General features: G+C 41.6%; 2 protein-coding genes across 5 annotated transcripts in view; one reads left to right on the forward strand and one right to left on the reverse strand.

The window, feature by feature from the left end:
- Nucleotides 1–1,984: 1,984 nt before the first annotated feature.
- Nucleotides 1,985–6,891, forward strand: adck2 (aarF domain containing kinase 2). The gene is made up of 8 exons (XM_079567324.1): nt 1,985–3,060; nt 3,157–3,303; nt 3,379–3,507; nt 3,586–3,681; nt 3,786–4,049; nt 4,468–4,596; nt 4,672–4,725; nt 5,789–6,891. Exons 1-8 carry the CDS (start codon nt 2,209–2,211, stop codon nt 5,927–5,929), a joined length of 1,812 nt encoding a protein of 603 aa, XP_079423450.1. The 5' UTR covers nt 1,985–2,208; the 3' UTR covers nt 5,930–6,891.
- A 330-nt stretch (nt 6,892–7,221) lies between these two features.
- srpk2 (SRSF protein kinase 2) overlaps nt 7,222–18,395 on the reverse strand; it is a 64,990-nt gene continuing 53,816 nt past the window's right edge. For 2 of the 4 annotated variants that reach the window (XM_079567316.1, XM_079567318.1), the window contains 7 exons: nt 17,769–18,147; nt 15,556–16,401; nt 14,053–14,153; nt 13,854–13,961; nt 13,709–13,778; nt 11,070–11,162; nt 7,222–8,435 (listed from right to left, as the gene is read on the reverse strand). In XM_079567316.1, coding sequence (XP_079423442.1) covers nt 8,251–8,435; nt 11,070–11,162; nt 13,709–13,778; nt 13,854–13,961; nt 14,053–14,153; nt 15,556–16,401; nt 17,769–18,147 — 1,782 coding nt within the window. In that variant the 3' untranslated portion in view covers nt 7,222–8,250. Of the gene's footprint in view, nt 8,436–11,069; nt 11,163–12,454; nt 12,548–13,708; nt 13,779–13,853; nt 13,962–14,052; nt 14,154–15,555; nt 16,402–17,768; nt 18,148–18,395 lie in introns of all 4 variants that reach the window. The other 2 variants (XM_079567315.1, XM_079567317.1) reach the window with 1 other exon arrangement.

Below are 18,395 nucleotides of genomic sequence, written 5' to 3' on the forward strand. Positions count from 1 at the left end.
TCTCCTCCCTCTCTCCTCTCTTGCTCTCTCTACCCCCCTGTCCCACCCACCTACACCCCCCACCACTGCCTCTGAACTAATCTGCAGCTGGCCCAAGTGATTGGAGTTGCCTGGGGAACTGAGTGTCCTGCTCCGGGACAAAAAAATAAAATAGGAATGAAGCAGGAAGGGGCAAAGCCTAGTAGTACAGACTGGATACATAAATAAAAATGTCCACTGGGATGCAATCAAAGAAGCTCAAGGGCCAATCTTCCTATCTCAGGACATGTATCTGTTTTATCTCCACAAGCCTTGTTTACTGGTTCACATGTGTCGGACAACAAAATGTACAGAAATGCTGATTAGAGAGTACGTCAGAGGTGCAGAGGGACAACATTAACTCAAAACACTTGTTATAGTGTTGTAGTAGCAGTAGAAGAACCAGAATTTAGCAAAATATAAGACTTTTTTCATTTTATTTGATTGCACTGAATGTGTTCAGAAATTGCAGCACAAATTTAAGAAAAAATCTTTCCCCTCTGCTCTGTGAAATCAAGCAGAAATGGTTTGGCAGCTCTCGGTTTGAGACTGACCTGAACTCAAGAACAAACACAAGCTGACTCCAACTCTCCGCTTTGGCACACGCTACGCTGAGTTACTCACTGAAAGTAAAAACGAGAGAAGCAAGGCATGAATACCGATGAGTAATGTTATAAAAGGCAACCCAATCAACAGAATGCAAGTTTCCTAATAAATCATTAGACATAAGAGGACACATTCATCTTGCAAAGACTGATGGAGTTTCTTGATCTATTTAAGGTATATTGTACATCAACCCAGTGAGACAATAGTAGTTATACAATCAATATGTCCATGTTTGTGTTGAACTTGTGCTGCTTTGTCTGAAGGCTGATCATGCAACAGATCATTTCTGCAGGAAGTAACCACTTGACCAGTAAAATTCTTCAAAATAGTGTCAATAGTGTCATCATCACAGCAATGATTTTTCAGTTCATCTGTCCACGTGTACACGTCCTGAAACGTCAAAGCCTATTTGGGTTCATTTGTGCATTCCAATGGAGATTTACCTTATGCTCCTCTTCATAATGTATGTAACAGCAGCACCTCAGTCAAAGCCTCACTCCTGCTGACCTCTGAGCCCAAACTGTGACCCCGTCTTTGAAATGCAGCGCAGATCTGAAAGGCCTGGTTGTCCATCAATGGCTGTATGGAGAAGGAGGCGGGGGGCTTGGAACATCTGCTTGGCGTTTATGCCACCTTATTGTGTCACCGAGTCTTCTATAAGCCTTCAGCTGGGACCCTGGGAGCGCACATGACCCACTGTTCTCAGTTCTTGTGGTAGTGAGACATTCGATCAAACATGACGGAATATAAAATGTTAGTAAGAATTTGTACAAAAAGCTACAAATATGTTTTTTTTTTTCATTTATGTTTTCCACAAGTTTTCAAAATGCTGTAGCCTAAACATAGCACACCACACACAAACAATACATAACTCGTGTTTATGATGTTTTGTCGTATTGGTGTAACAGTCACTCATTTAAAATTAATATGTCTAAATTGTGAGAGCTGGATGACATTGTAACCAAGTCGCAATTTGGGAAAGTTGTACACATGAATCTATCATTATTTCTTACCGTGCATCGTCTCTCTTTTTCACATAATCGAAATGGACGATTTGTCTCCATCTATAGGCCATGTTACTATCCTGCAAGTCAGTAGGACGCTACTAAAACACACTTGAAAATAGGAAACAGGCCAATAGTTTGCGTGTTAGCTGGAAAAAAAAAAAATCAGCAACATAGATAAATGATTTATTGTAAGCGATACAAAATAACACACTTAAAACGATGTTAACGTCACGTGATCACTTCGCTCGTCTACGTCAAATGCGGAAGTAAAGGCGAACGTCATTGCATTTGCTGCTGTTGTTTTCAATAAACTCCACACTCTTCTCTTTCCATCACCGCGCCATGCAAACGATAAAACAGCCACTTTCTTCGGAGCGGATATAGATGATCCTGGGCATCTTTCCGTCTTGGAAAGGATAACCGATGAGAGACTGTAAGATATGAATTTGTTTAGGACTAGCAGGTAGCGTATAGTTTGCTTTATATGGGATTGTAATGGAAATCCCATATGTGCTAGCATGGACATGCTTATATCTATGTAAGGTAGTTTAAGAGTACTTAATAACCCTGTTGCAAAATGGCTTTATTTATTGGAGTAAGGGCTGCCCTAAACTTCAGACATACAATTCAAAAGTCCTGCTCTTTGGCCAGAATTTATCAAAACTGTAGAACATGTCTAAAAAGGAGACCTGTTTTGGCCCACTTGCCCAAGGTTTCTCTAATGTGTGCTGGTGCTGTCAGTATTACACCATATGTTGCAAAATGCCAGGAAGCCACTCTTAAAGCACCCATCACAGAGAGGAAGTCTGTTGCCAAAGTGCAGGTGCATAAACTTATATTTGTCCTCCGCCTTGGCTTTAGAGCATTAGTGCTTTTCCTGAAATTTGGCCCCCTTCTGCTCCTTTTCCCTCTGGCTCTTGTATCCAATGGATGGGCCTCTAAATGGCTGGATGCCCTGCTATGGGTGACTGAATCATCCGGTCCAACTTTCATCAAACTGGGACAATGGGCCAGTACTAGAAGAGACATTTTCCCAAAGGAGTTTTGTGATCGCTTCTGCAGGCTGCACGTCAGAGTTCGGCCTCACGCGTGGTCCCACACCAAGCAGTGCCTTCGCCGGGCTTTTGGTGAGGAATGGAGGAGAGTTTTTGTCTTTGAAAGCAAGGAGCCCGTCGGTTCTGGGTGCGTGGCTCAGGTGTACAGGGGATGGGCGAGGGCAGACCGAGTGGAGGATCCAGCTTTCCAGACGCTTGTGGAGGAGAGGGACAGAGATGACCTGCTGGAAGCTTGGGAGATCCCCGGTCTCACGGGGGCAATCGGGGTCCTGAAGAAGCTCTGGTCTGGGAGAAGCGAGGAGGAGATGGGGGAGACGGTGTGGAAGGACGAGGACAAACACACAGAGGGGACTCTCATACCTGTAGCTATAAAGGTGAGTGAGTGTGCGTCATCTTTCTGGACTTACTTCAGGAATGTTTTAATTCAAATGATTTTATTTCTTAGCTTCAAGCTTTTACTTACCTTTTAGGTGGTGCACCCAGGAGTCAGGAGGCAAGTAGAGATCGACCTGCTGCTGATGAAAACTGGCAGCTGGATAATGGACCACCTGCCTGGACTCAAGTGGCTCAGTCTGTCCGAAATAGTTGAAGAATTTGAGAAGCTTATGACCAAACAAGTAAGTTGCTCATGATGCATGTACATTATTATACATTTATATAAGTGTTCCGGTTTTCAGTGACTCTTTGTACAGATTGATCTTCGTTTCGAGGCCAAAAACATTGAACATTTCCGACACAATTTTCGGGATGTAGATTACGTCAAGTTTCCCACGCCGCTCCGGCCATTTGTGACCAGAACAATCTTAGTAGAAACTTTTGAAGTGAGTTGGAACTGCTTTAAAGTAATATGGATGAGTTATATCACTTTTAACGGTTATTATTTGTTCCTTTTGTTTAAGGAAAGTGAGCCAATATCAAATTATTTGAGGTCCGACATTCCACTGGAGGTGAAGCAGAAGATAGCGAGGATGGGTGTGGATACTCTGCTGAAGATGGTGAGATCATGTTGTTTGTATTTGTAGCCTCCAAATGCTATCAACAGTGCAAGAGTACTTTGTAGAATACTTATAAAACAAGTGCTTGATTGTTTCTTTTGAAGATATTTGTGGATAACTTTGTTCATGGAGACCTTCATCCGGGTAACATCCTGGTCCAGTCCCAATCGCCTGCGTCCGCTGATGTTTCTGGGGATGTCCGCGGTAAAACCACCCTCACAGACTTATGGGACACAGTGGTGGTCAGCGTCAGACCAAACCCCAGTCCCTTTCAACTGATCCTCCTGGACGCCGGCATCGTGTCGCAGCTCAGTGAGCATGACCTCGCCAACTTCAAGGCTGTCTTTACGGCTGTCGTCATGCGCAAGGTGCTAAGAGCTATTGCTTTTTTGACATTATTTTGTTATTGTGTTTTAGATTGAAAACTTCGATAACAAAAGATCGCTTTACTATAATAGAGTAATTCAATGGTTCACACAAAGCAAAGTACCATCTTTTAAAAGTAACTTAATTATGATTGACGTACAAAACTCGTACAAAAAATATGTAGTGTAGCACAAGAGGCATTTTATGATTGTGAAGCTCTTCTTTTACTTTTTCACTGCGAAAGTAAAACATTTTAAGTATAATAATTAGGTGAACAACCGCAACAGAACATGGTCTAAGAAGTAACAGTGAACAAACAGTAACTACAAAAGATTAATGAGTCCACCCAGGACCACTGTTTGTTAACTATAACATTGATAAGTTTGTTGAGTAATCCATACAGTAAATATGCATTTTCAGGGTGAGCGAGTGGCGGAGTTGATCCTACATCACGCTCGGTCTAATGAGTGTCAAGACATCCCACAATTTAAAAAGGAGATGGCTCAGCTCGTCGACCACGCCCTCAGCAACTCACTGGCGTTAGGAAAGGTGCAAGAAACTCTTGTGCAAAATGAAATACTTCAAAGCATATGGGAAAACTAAATAGCATTATGTATTTTGCAGATTCAAGTCGCTGACCTGCTCTCCCGTGTCTTTGGTCTTCTCATCAAACACAAGGTAATGTGTTTTGTTTTCTGTGAAGTAACTGCAATGTTGGTCAAGCAGAAATAAATTGGCTATGTGCAGTATTACGTTCTTTAAGTTATGAAATTCAACCTTTTGCACTTGACATAAATTTAATGCGGAATGATGACAAAAATTGGCAACAAAAATGATTGTTTTCCCCTTGTTTTGATCAAGCTCAAGTCTACTTTTGGTTTTATTTCTTCCTATGAAAACAAATAAATATGTTTAATGAACAACAACAAGAATTAATTTTAAATAAACATCTGCTTAAACATATAATAAAGCCTTGCCCCTCCAGTAACTTGTAACAAAAAAAGGTTTTTAACTCCTCCAAGGTCCAAACCATGCGTAGTTACTGCCTCTGGATTGGCTGTTGACTTAAGCTGATAATTGTATTGACCATAGCCATATTGCACTTTCATCAATTGTTTTAACCTCTTAACCCCCAACTGAACCGAGCACATTTTCTACAGTTTCCTATTACCCAAATTTAAAAACCTCTTGAAAAAAAGCGTCTAAATAGCGACAAATATGAAGAAGAAAATGCAACAAAAACAGCCACTAAAGAGCAACAAAAAAAGCGATTAAAATGTGATAAAAATATTGCAAAAAAGTCCCCCTAAGTAATGTCATGTGCCTTACACAAATATGCGACAAAAAATAAAGCAAAAAAGCAAATGCCACAAAAGGAAAACAAAAAAGTGACGAAAGTGTGATGAAAACAAGACAAAAAAGCCCCAAAAAAGCCCCAAAAAATGACCAAAAAAAAAAGCGATGAAGAAAAAAGTTATGACGACATGGCAACCATGTGAGTGCAAAGATCTGTTTAGCTCAGTTTTGTAGGTCTTAGCTTTCAAATGAGGCATTACACTGGCCTAAAGGCTCCAGTCCAGAAGCTTTAAGATTTGGGTGATGCTGAACTGGAGAAAATGCACTTGGTGAAGGCAGGGGTTGAAGTTAATGTAACTGATAAGCCTTTAACATTCCTACTTTTAGATATTTATGTAGCTTTGTGTAAATGCTTTCTTTAAGCATGCATTTGTTTCTGATTCAGGTAAAGCTGGAGAGCAACTTCGCATCCATTGTGTTTGCCATCATGGTGCTGGAAGGACTGGGCAGGTCTCTCGATCCAAACCTTGACATCCTAGAGCTGGCGAAGCCCATGCTGGTCAAAAACTGTGCTTCACTTCTCTGATCAACGTGAACTGCACTTCGCACATCAACCATTTACAAACCTTCATTTCAGTACTGTCTCAATAGAACCACTGCAATGTGCTGTTCGGAAATACCTCATTAATTTGCCTCCATTTTTTTTGTTATACTTCATAAACTGTCCCTTTTACAATGCAAATAATGTGTATGTAGTTATAAGAAAACAAATGGATAAACATATATTTTTGAATGGTTGTGAAATGTATTTTTCTCCCATGTTTCTTTGCAAATGAGCCTTTGTTAATGGCATGTATTCAATCCTCAATCAGGTACACTGCATAATATAAAGTTTAATGTTGTGTAATAATAAAGGGTACATGAACCTACTGTATGATCTACTGTAATGGCAAGAACAGTTTTATATAAAATGTTAAATATTGATGATTGTGTCAAGAGAAAGAACAGTCATGGCTAAAAGCATGAAATCAAGTTTCGGTGCCTTTATTGCAAAACTGTTGATTATTTTTTAATATCACCATTGAGAGCCCAGACAGAGCAGCACTGTTTCAAGTAAGGAGGGGGGGTGACAACTGTAATAAAAAAAAAAATCCTCTCTAATAATAATAATAATAATAATTAATAATAATAATAATTACGTAATAGTAATAATAAAAGAAATAAAAACATCTCTAATAGACAAACACAATCACCTCAGTATAAGACGAGATTCTGCCACGGTCACAACAACCAGAGAGAGCGCCTTTTTCTTTTTTTCTTTTGTTTTTAATGACTTAAATAGCTTTTAAAAATATTTCACCATCTACTTATACTCATCTTTTTTTATTTATTGCGAAAAATAGGCAACTGGACTAACTATGATAACGTTTTTGTGTATGCGTGAGAACGAGAACTATTAGGTGGAGATATGGTGGAACGTCTTTTTTTTGTGTGTGTTTTTGTCGTTTTCTTTTTGGAGCGTTGGCACAGAGAGCGTTCGCGGTACTACTCTCATATCACCACCAGGTGGGGGGAGGAGGGGGGGGGGGGCGTAGATCATGTCAACATTCCCCTAGGCCTGAGCTGTTGCCGCCCCCTCCCGTTGCAGCAGAGGAACAAGCGTCTCTTCGTTTTTGGAATGATGTTTCTTTGTGTTGAAATACTCAGTCACTTTTTCCCCTCGTCGCTAGATTTTCCGGCTGTTTTTTTTTGTACAAATGTTTCGATTTTTTCCCTGAAGGACAAAGATGAGTGCAACGTCCACGCCGCCACCATCCCCTCTCAGGAGAAGTTCTCAATAGTTCCTCAAAAAAGGGGGGAATAGAAGGGCTAGTACCATTTCTTTCCTTTTTTTTGTGTTTTTTTTAGTAAACGTGCCACAGCAGGATTAGAACCAGGATACTAAATTCAGGAATGACTTAGGTACAGAAACGCCAAAAAGAGCCAAACAGACATGAGTTGATCTCCCTTCCCAGTGAAAGTCCTTCTAAACAAATATATCCATGGAGAGGTTTGAAACAGGAATGAAATGTGTAACTTAAATAAACATCCTTGTCCGTTTTTCCCCATACGCTTTCATGCTGATCCTTCAGTCTTTCCATGCAGTTTGTAAAGAGTCTCTTTTTCAGATCAAGATGTCTCCTATGTGGAATTGATTGTATTCTTTTTTTTTTATCAAATCGCACCATATCAATCCTTCTGTAATAGCAGCCAGGATCACATATGTGTGTATATATGTCTCCAGGCCCCAATGCAGCTCAATTGGGGCTTCTTGCCAATTGCTAAAAAGGGGACTTTGAAGAAGGTTGCATGGTGTAAACTTGACTCTGTAGACAGGGACATATAGCTGTTTAGACTACTTGTTCAGAGACATTATATCACACAGTCAGGCACAATAATCTGCTCATACAATCGGTCCTTTTGAGTATTTTTGAGGCAGCTGTAGCTCTAGTCTGTTTTTCAACCAAAGCAGAGATTTCAATGATTTTTCTTGTCACTGAGATGTTAAGGGGAGGAGGGGGGAGAGGATGACTGTGAAGCTACAAGAAGACGGGTTGACGATTGGAAGTGGCTTGCTGGCATCTCGACGGCACGACCTGTTAACGCAAAGTGAGACAGTTCCCCCTCCGTTCACGTTGTAGGTAAACAGCGTCCACTACCATACCTTTAAATAATCATTTGGAAGACCCCACGTTTTTTTTTTTTTGAAGTCAGCTCACTTTGCCTATACATTCCTCTCGGGGAAAGTATGACGGGTATAGACAGATAAGCACATAAAAAATAGTCTTATTTCACAGTCTACGACGGGGTATGAAGTTTCGCAGGGGGACAGGAGGAGCTCGGATTTTGGGGATTTTTCAGGGGGGGCTACGAGTTGATCCAGGGGTGGTTGAGACATTCGCCAGCCGAGGCTCGTTTCTCCGGAACCATCTCCAACATCGGCAACAAGAAGTGGGTGAATTGTCCGGCGTCTTCGTGCGACCAGCCGTATTTCTCCACCAGGACGTCGAACAGTGACCAGGGCTTCAGCTTGGTGATGTGCCTCAACTCGCCTGTAGGAAGTGGCAAAAAAGGGGCAATCAGCAACGACGTATAGATGTTTATTATTGCATAGGGAAAAGAACGGCAATGTGGTATGGGTCACTTTGAGCAGGAAATACATTTGTTCTGCCTTTTGCGTTTACAGCACAGACCAATGCAACCACATGAGCTGAATAACTGGATTTAATCAGTCCACCATTAATAGCTCCCAGTCCAGATGACAATCCAAACCTCTTAACCCCCACCTGAACCGAGCACAGTTTCTCCAATTTGGCTTTACCCAAATCTAAAAGCTTCTTGAAAATAAGCATCTAAATAGTGACGAAATTGAGACGTAAATGAGGATGAAACTGCAAAAAAAGCTGCAAAAGATTGACATAAAAGAGCCAAAAGTGCAATGAAAAAGTGACAAAAAAGTGACAAAAATGCCACAAAAATGTGACAAATATTAGATGAAAAAGTGACAAAAACACAACAAAAATGTGACAAAAATGTGACGAAAAAGTGACAAAAATGCCACAAAAAAGTGACAGAAATGACAGAAAAAAGTGACCAAAATGAGATTAAAAAAAAAGTGACAAAAATGTAACGAAAATGCAACAAAAAAAGCCTAAACAATGCAGCGAAAAAGTGACAAAAATGTAATGAAAAGTGACAATAATGCGATGAAAAAGTGACAAAAAACAACAAAAGCAACACAATAGCATTGAAAAAAAAAAAAAAAGGGACGGCAACAGGTAGGTCTTAGCTTTCAAATGAGGCCTATAGGCTATAAACCTTTAGATTTGGGTAAAGCTGAACTGGAGAAAATGCACTTGGTTTAGGCGGGGGGGGGGGGGAATCTAACTCCCATTTCCGCCCAGTGCGTGGAAAACAGCACGTCCCTCACAGTCTACCATAGCTGCCGATTAAGCCTAGAATGAAGAGGCCGTGGGTAGTGTGCCCATTTACCACAACGCAATGTGCAATTTGACCACCAGATGTCACAGAAATTACCCACCCCAAGTTTCCCTAATGACACTCTGCTGCTTTAAGTCAGTCTCACGAAAAAAAAGAAAAAAGAAAGAAGTATGGAACATTGGTCTCTTGGCAGTCTGCGCTAATGTAACAGCACCAAAGCTAAAAAGGAAAGTATAAATTGACGCCGTTTATCAAAGCAACCCATACCAGGCCATAGCGCTGGAAATCTTCAGCTGTTTATTCATAGCAAACGACTTCTCTGATTAGTTCGCCCTTCTCTATGGGTGTGCTAATCACAGAAACGTTCCAATCAGCATGAAGATCTCCACCGTCTCGGCAACAAACGCAAAGTACAGGAAAAAGGAAGTGGAATCAGATGGAGACAAACTATACAGGGTTGATGCTGGATCGTACGGGGCTGGTGGAGCTTCACTTCGACTAACTTCACCCCGTTGCGATTGCAGTGCAGAGCGTATCATTTGCAAAGTAATAGCATATCATTGTAGCAACAGATAAAAACAGATTAACTTTCCAGAATCAACCACTGTACAAGACTTTATAGAGAAGAGAAATGAGTGGTGAATTAAAAGAGAATATACTGTACATAAAAAAGAAGAAAGCATTAAAAATTGAAGCGAAAGGATTTCTTTGAATAAACCCCAGCTGCCATGGCAACCTCCTCCTGCGCTCTGATAGGTCGGCACACATGCAAGAACATTCTCGGTAACAATATCATTTAGCTTGGTGACACCTTATTAAACAATTTGGCTCCATCACACCTAAATGTATACAGGATCAGGCCTTCACCAGGACTAAACCACCTGGACGAGCCCAAAAGGGGGCAAAAATCGTAATAAAATGGTCTACATTGCAGAGAACTTTGAATTCCACCATTGGTACCTGGGCCTGCTCTATGGCTTGTGCCGATATCACCGACACTATTTCAGATTAAAAAAACACCAACAGGTTGGACATTTTTGGGAACCACTGATGCAAAAATATAGGAACAACACAATGAGACTGGAGGCGGCGCGGCAGCCAGGAAAAAAACCCAGAGACAGAAAAGCAAAAAAAGTCAAGCTCGATTAACAGGAGCTGCGTGATAAAAGGGAGAACATTGAGACATCAAGTGCAGCTCAGACCTCGGATGGAGACAACATCAAAGGCAGAATATTCAGCGCTCATGACACGTTATGAAGAAAATATGAAGAGATTGGCACAAGGTAGAAAGGGAATAAATGATCGAGTGCAAGGGTTATCAGCTGTATCAAGCACACACACAAACTTACCAGAGTCTTATAGAGGTGCAACGCTCAGCAGAGCAAAGGGAAAGGACTAAATGCTCTTGTCTATAAGCTACAAATGCTTCTTTTCTGTCTAAATGAGCATTGTTTACCAAATAGCATCCTTTCAGGTTAAGATATAGACAAAAAAAAGAGCTTGGTTTTGCTCGACTTTTGGAGGTTATAAGGCTACTTTGTTTTAGCTTTCTTTCTCCATGATTGTCACATCAAGTGTCAAATTGGCCTGAGAACAATATGACAATGATAGTATCCCTTGTATTACTGCAGTATTATCACTGGCATCTGGGTTTAGCTGTTAATTATATAAAACGTACACCTCACCTGTGTTTTTTTCAGCTTACAGACCCAACTCACTTATTTTTGGACCACCCGTGGTTTTACCTTTCTTGGAGAAAAACTCCCGGCTGTACTTCCCGGCAGCGACCACTTTGCGGGGCACCTTTCCCAGGAGCTCCATGATCAGAGCGATGTGGTCTGTCCCAACACCAAACATCAGCATCACAGAGGGACAGGCAGGTTTCAGCATCGCAGCATGCAACACACTTCACAATCACTACACAAGCCTCCCTTTAGCTGTGCGGGACCGGGGCGCTCCTCTGCTTAAGATATCAGCACGGGGACATGGGTGCACAGCTTTGCTTTGGAGTGGCTCAGCGCTGCAATTTTCGATTCATATGAATTGACAATAAAATCTTTTGAATTGAATGATGTTTATCTTTTGGGTTTCTCTAGTGACAGCAACATGTAACTTCACAGGGTGGCTTTAAAGGGGCTAGATGCAAGTTGGCCATTTAATACTCACTACTGCCACCTCAGGTCATACGTGTAACTGCAGCTTCTATATTAAGCTCCTGCATGACAGCAATTCGGACCCGAAGTAACAACGTTTTGAGTGACAGTGCAGGATTTTAGAGGCAGTTGTGGTGAATAGGTCTGGGCTCATTCTACACATTAGAACATTGCTGGAACATGTAGGGGGAATAATACAATAATTTTAAACTCCGCATAGTCCATTTAAAACATGGCTTACATAGGCCTTTCTGTGGAAAACTAATTAGGCTTGACTAACAAGGACAGAACTCCATCTAAATAGGACAAAATCAAGTTTAAAGTTGTGTAACCATGTCTTAACTTAATACCCCCTGCCTGAATCGAGTGCATTTTCTCCAATTCGGCCTTAACCAAATATAAAAATTTCTGGACTGGAAAGCAACAGTGTAATCCCTCATTTGAAAGCTAAGACAAAGTAAGTAAGTACAAAAGTGATTTAAGTTTAGTTTTCGTATCTTTTTTCTCTTTTATCGTTTTTTTGTTGCGTTTTTCTCTCCTGTTTGTTGGGTTTTTGCCTTTTTTTGTTGTGTTTGCCTTTTATGTTGCCTCTTTTTGTTTTTTTTGTCACTTTATTATTGTGTTTTTTCCTATATTTTGTTGCTTTTCCGGCCCGTTCTTGTCTCTTTTTTCGTCAGATTGCGTTATCATTGCTATGTTGACACTTTTAGATTTGGGAAAAAGCCAAACTGAGGAAAATGTGCTTGGTTCAGGTGGGGGTTAAGAGGTTAAAGCATGATGTATCTTTTAGTAACAGTGGACTATTGCGATGAAGGTCAACCACAAAAAAGCAGCACTAAAATAGGATGATATGAACATCTTCAAAATAGTTTGTGCAGCTGTAATTTCCATTCAACTTTCCCAATGGTGTCCTTTTTTCCAGAATCTTAAGCAAAAATGCACCCCAGTCCCAGTCGCTGCTCGCTGGTCAGCACTACCTCTTCTGTTGAAGAACTCCCGGGAATATTTTCCAGAGAGAGCAAAGTGCCTTGGGATACAGCCCAGGAGCTCTATGATGTGGGCTATGTGGTCTACAGAGGACAGAAGGACGGGGAGGGAGGAACACCGAAGGGGGGGAGAAAATGGGGAAGAAAATACAGAAAAGGAAAGGAATAGAGTGATTAATTCAAATGGGGGGGAAATATGAGGGAGAAGTAACAGAAAATGGAAAAGAAAGTGGGAAGAGAGGGGCAGAGAGAAATTTGTTAGTGAGCCTACACAGCAGAAATGAAATGCTTATATAGTCCAAAGGATCAACTGCAGCCAAGCATAACAAAAGCAACTATTTCATAAATCTTGCAGCTTTTTATAGAACACAACTAGAGGCTTTCAAAACGAACTGACAGTGAGCTGATAAGAACCTAACACTCAATAGACAGTAAAGATGTTGCACACAGATACATAAAGGAGAAAATATGCCTTACATTTAGTTATGAGGCCGGGACTAATGTTTAAATATAGAGAATCATAAGACGCGCAGACACTCCTCTGTGCTATTTTTAGACAAAGAAATACTTATTGTTTCTGGTTGGTTTGTTTTCCAGGGTATAAAATATTAGCAAAATGGAGCATAAGAATTGGAGCGCATAATAAACAAAGTTATTCAATCAAGTGGGAAGTAAAAATTTGTGAAGAAAAGGGAAATATCTGTAAAGGCAATTTAGCAGTACTTTGCAATAACTGGTAGAAAAAGTAATATATAATAGAGGTTCATAAGCAGGTCAAAGTAGCAGGAGAAGTAGTAGTTTGATATTTTTACTTGTGCTAAGGCTATATGTGTATACTTGTGGTTGCAGCAGCTGCAGACACTTATTGTTTGACTAGCAGCTGGCAACATTTCTGTCAAGTTTGGCTAGACGAAATAACATGAAACCTGTAACTACTGAAGAAGTCAGTGAGAGTGGAGAGTGAAGGTGAGTGGAGGCAGTTCAGTTCAAAGAAGATTTACAGTTGGGAGTGGACAGGAGGGTTTGGGGAGGACTGGGCACTTTCTACCACTAAACTTATAGTTTTATTTATTCTACAACTGCAATCTAGCATCAAGATAACATAATCATTTTGCCTTTCTTAATATAATCTTAATGAAGTTGGTTTCTAAACAAGCAGTCTAAATCCGACAGCTAAACAACAATGCTGCACAAATACATTATCTATAAAAATGAATCTTTATGAAATTAAGTTAAGACATTTACCCTCATCACGAGAGTAGTCCTCTCCAGAGTGGGGCTCAAACAAGTAATCTCCAGTCGCTAGTTCAAATGCCTGAAAGAAAAACAGGTAGGTGAGAGTCTGTATATTTGCACCACATTAATAATATCTTTAAATAGTTCTGTTTACCATGCAGGCAGTACTCCAGATATCAGCCGGAGTGCTATACCCGGCTCCTATCAGGACTTCAATGGACCGGTATTGTCTCGTCTGGATGTCCTCAGTAAAGTGCTTGTGCTAAGGGAAGAAAATGTAGTCAAAAGTTAGATGAGCTGGTAATTTCCTCTTTGTTAATAGTGAGAGTTAAAAGTGTCACAGTGTGCCTTACCACCCAGCAGGCATTTCCAAGATCAGCGATCTTCACACGGATGGAGTCTGCGTTGCGTGGGTCTAGTGGGTTTATTAACAGATCAGCTGCTCGAGCTTTAACTGAAAGATAGACACAGCGGAGTGCTAGGAAAGACTTTTAGATCGACAGCTTGACAAATAAAGAAAATTGATAATGGTGAATTACACAGAAATAAAATCATAACCTAACTAATCAAAACAAAGCAAAGCCCTCCTGATGTTTCAAGACATAGAGTCATTTGGTCCGTTCATTTGGCCATATCAGCAGTCCGCAATTTCATTTTTTTTAAAGGATTTGTAAGACAGGACAGCTAAGAGTAAAAGGAGGCGAACGTGCAGGGGGGGACATTCAGCAAATTTTTGAGTCAAGCCATCAACGCTGAGAACAGTGTTCTGCCATATATGCAGCAGCCTCAACTAGTGATGGGGAGATGATTCCTCAAAGTGTGTGTAACACACTTTCAAAATTGTGTCAAACTGTATCACACTGTGTTGGTAGGCTTTTAGGCGCCATCAGGTGGTGAAAAAACACAGCAGCAGTGAGCCTGACAAAAGCTCACTCAACACTGACAGCTAATTTATTCTCGTTCAGAAACGTGAACCAAATTGTCAGGATTGAGCTGTTTAACAGCTGAGAGTGATCATTTAGAAAGAGGAAAAATGCTCTGGATAATGAGAATAAAACAAATGAATGAGAATCAGTAATATTAGTGGTACAACCATCTAAAAATGAAGCCACTGACCAAGAATTATTAAAGGATAGCCCTTGTGACAATAATAGGGCACCAGGCATATTTTTGCTTTTGTTTACCAGTGGATGTCAAGTCAAACGACTAAATCGTCATAGACCATCATAGACCACTCACAACCCCCTGATCTCCTCTTACAGAGCTACGCGAACGGTATAACAACCAAACTATGTACTAGCCTATATCTATGCTTTTGCGTTGCACTTCAATATGGAAGTGAAAGAGAAGAAAAGAGATGGCTCTTGTGCTTTACATGCTATCTATTGAAGTATTTTGTATCAGGGCAGATTCACCCTGTGCCCAAAGATTTGGCCGGCCCGGGGCGGGCGCTCGAGTCCAGCACCACCACGGGATCAGCGCCCGGTGCATAAATCCCGAATGACAAAATGAGCCAGGTGTTGCTCTCGTTCAACTAGCACGCTCTGCTGCTCGCTGCTGTGCGTTACGTACGACACTACATGATACAAAAGGACACAGTGAAAGTGTTGGTCATGTGACTTTTCTTAAAATGATACGCCTATGACACAGCTCAGCCGAGGTGTTGCTTTCTGTGCTTGATGCGTGTGTCGATACCTCAACTCATTTAGCCCATCAATAGACTTAACTACTAGATTATCGGCTGCATGATGATTCACTTTCTCTGTAAAGTGCAATCGTAAAAGTGTATGTTTTGGTGCATAGGTAAAAATAAAGAGGAATGACCAGACTACATGTCGGTGTCAAATTCTCCCCACCTTTGGGTGTGTCTCCAGTGCTGGAAGACGACACAGTCCGGCTGCGGTCAACTGCGGGGCTATTGGGTGTCCGCCCCGCTCCGATGTCCACCTCTGATATAGGGTTTCCCGGCTCAGGATCCAGGGGCAGGTCAGGGAAGTTAGGTATTATCGTTTTATGCCTTTCTTTGGACGAGCCATTAGTCAAAGCTGTCTCTGTCAGCTCCCCGTTGTACATCTCATAACCTGAACTACTTAGCGACTGGTCCCTGTCCGTGTAACTGAGCTCTGACTCCACTAGGGGGCAGAGCAGAGTCTCGGGGGTGGGCGAGGGCGAGGGAGGCATCCCAACTCCAACTTTAAGTCCTTCACTACCCAAAAGCACGTGGCCATTTGTCTTGGCCAGGTTGCTTTTGTTGTTATGGTACTTAACGGGTGAATTGTCCGTCAGTAAGTCTGTCGTTGTGAGCAAATCTGCTGTGGTGTCATCTTCATCCTCTTCCTCCTCCTCCTCTTCTTCTTCGTCCTCCTCCTCCTCTGCGTTCTGCCCCCTTGACTCCTCATCTGGCGTCTCCTCTGTCCTGCTCTCACTCTTTGGCTCGTCTCCTTGGCTTTTCTCAGTCTCCTCATCTTTAGTCTCATCTGTTTTCTCCTCTTCATCCTCAGTGTTGTTCAGAGCCTCCTCCTCTTCCTCGATTTCCTCCTGAGGTGCTTCGTCTCTGTTTCCATCTTCGGACTCAGGGGGGATAGGAGTGTCCTTTTCGGCGACTGGGGTGGATTCGTCCTCCTCTTCCTCCTCAGCGGTGTCCTCGTCGGCGTCCCGGACAGGAGTTGTGTCGTCGATGTGATCCTGAGGCGGCTCCGCACCTAAGAGTCAAACAAACAAAAAAAGTTAATCGGGGAAAAAATTTTGAAGTAATATCCAAAACACATTTATTTCCTTTATCAATGAATGCACAACTGTGGTGTTGTCACTTTGTTGTTTTTATGTTTATTATTTTATTTATTCAGTGTGGACGTTTCACATCAAAAATTGTGGTACATAGATACAAAAAAAAATGCAAACACGCGTAGCCACCATAAAAGAAGAAAGTATGAAGTGAAGCGCACAACAATGAGTGAGGCAGAGGGAAATATGTCAGCATGTTTGTTGTTTATCTGGACACACGGGAAAGAGGACTGCTGGTTATCTCCCCAAACCAACACTACAGCAGATCTTCTTTACAAAGACGTGGTCGGAGTAATCTCTGTGAGTTCTGATTGACAGGCTGATTAAAATTGTGAAATACAAGGCTCCTTGTTAATCCTTTCAAATTCAAAATTGCCATCTTCAGTTCGTTTAGAATGACACCCAATTTGAAAATCTTCTGCATTTGAGAGCCATGCAGCGAATTTGCATATGTGAATGGAGTGATACAAATCTTATCGGTTTTGGGATTGGCTTGGGCAAACCACCAGACGCTCCTGGCCAAGCTACAGTTGTAGAACATCTATATTTTTATACCTGGGAGGAAAAAACAACAACTTCTGTTTGTTATGTATTAAATGCTGGATACTGTAGTCCTATCACTTGGTGAAGTACTGCGTATTGCAGCAACTTGCATCACTTCTTGAGCTGCGTGCCTTTTAGTGCTTTACCAACACAGCTTAACGTCACGTGTCTACAGTTCTCTAGCCAAGAGGTTCCCAAACTTTTTTTTGTTGGGCCTGCTGTAGACAGGCCGTACACCCCCAGTCCAAAACCATATACAATATATATAATAGAGTCAATAAGAATAAAAAAAAAAAACGTGCATCAAAAACAACATTAAGCAATGGTGCATTATGCGAATGGTATGTGAAAAAAAATGTTGAGCGTTGTGCGTATTTGACCTTGTAGTGACACAGCGGCTGTATGAGTGGTCAGCACGGCACCTTTACTTTCCATCACAGTGGTATCTTGGACGCTCCAGGATCAATTGTTTGGAAGGTTTTCACTGCTGACTCTCACCAGAAAACTTACAAAACAATTGATCCTGGAGCCTTGTAGAGACCACAATGAAGTAAAGATGCCAAGTGACTCATACAGCCACTGGGTCATTCACTACAAGGTCAAATATGCAAAAACATCAACTTTTTTTTCTCGCATGAAAAGTTGCATAACGCACCTTTAAGCAACATACGTATTTGAAATTAATGACACAATGACAGGAGGAGTCGAAATAGGCTACTAATAATACTATAATAACACTCACATGTGTGATTGGTGAGCCTTGTGGGCCTCTCTACTCTCTCCACTCTCTCCTCCTCTTCCTCCTCTCCCTCCTCTCCTTCCTCCTCGTCCTCCTCCTCTTCATCACTTTCTCCCAGAGCCATACTGGGCCCCAGGGCTGGTGCAGTCTGCTCCGGGGTACTGGGCCCCAGGGCGGGTGCCGTCTGCTCGGGTGTCCCGCGGTTGTTCTCGCGAGAGCCTTTCTCCTCTCCGTCTTTGGTCTGCTCTTCGTCCTCCTCCTCTTTCTTCTCCGCCTCCCGCTCCAGCGCCTCAATCTCAAGCATCCGTCTCTCCAGGAGCTCGGCCTGCCGCTTCTGCTTCTTCTTCAGCTTTTTCTTTTTGTTCTTGGAGATTTTTCCCATCTGAGAACAAGAGTGAAGAAAAAGCTATAAACGCAATGGACGACACAAGAAAGCTGTTTTTTGACAAGTATTAAATGGTTAGCTTTTTGTTGTGTGATTTGAATCCTTAAAAGCAACAAAACACCAGAGTATTATTTGCTGTGCACTGTGAATATGTCGGTGTGTGTGTTTCACATTTGTTTAATTAAGCAACAAGGGGAAAAAAATTAAATTAGTTCAATCAACTTTTACTTTGATTATAAACTACA

The sequence above is a fragment of the Gobius niger genome (genome assembly GCF_951799975.1).
Source record: "Gobius niger genome assembly, chromosome: 12".
NCBI classification, from domain to species: Eukaryota; Metazoa; Chordata; class Actinopteri; order Gobiiformes; family Gobiidae; genus Gobius; species Gobius niger.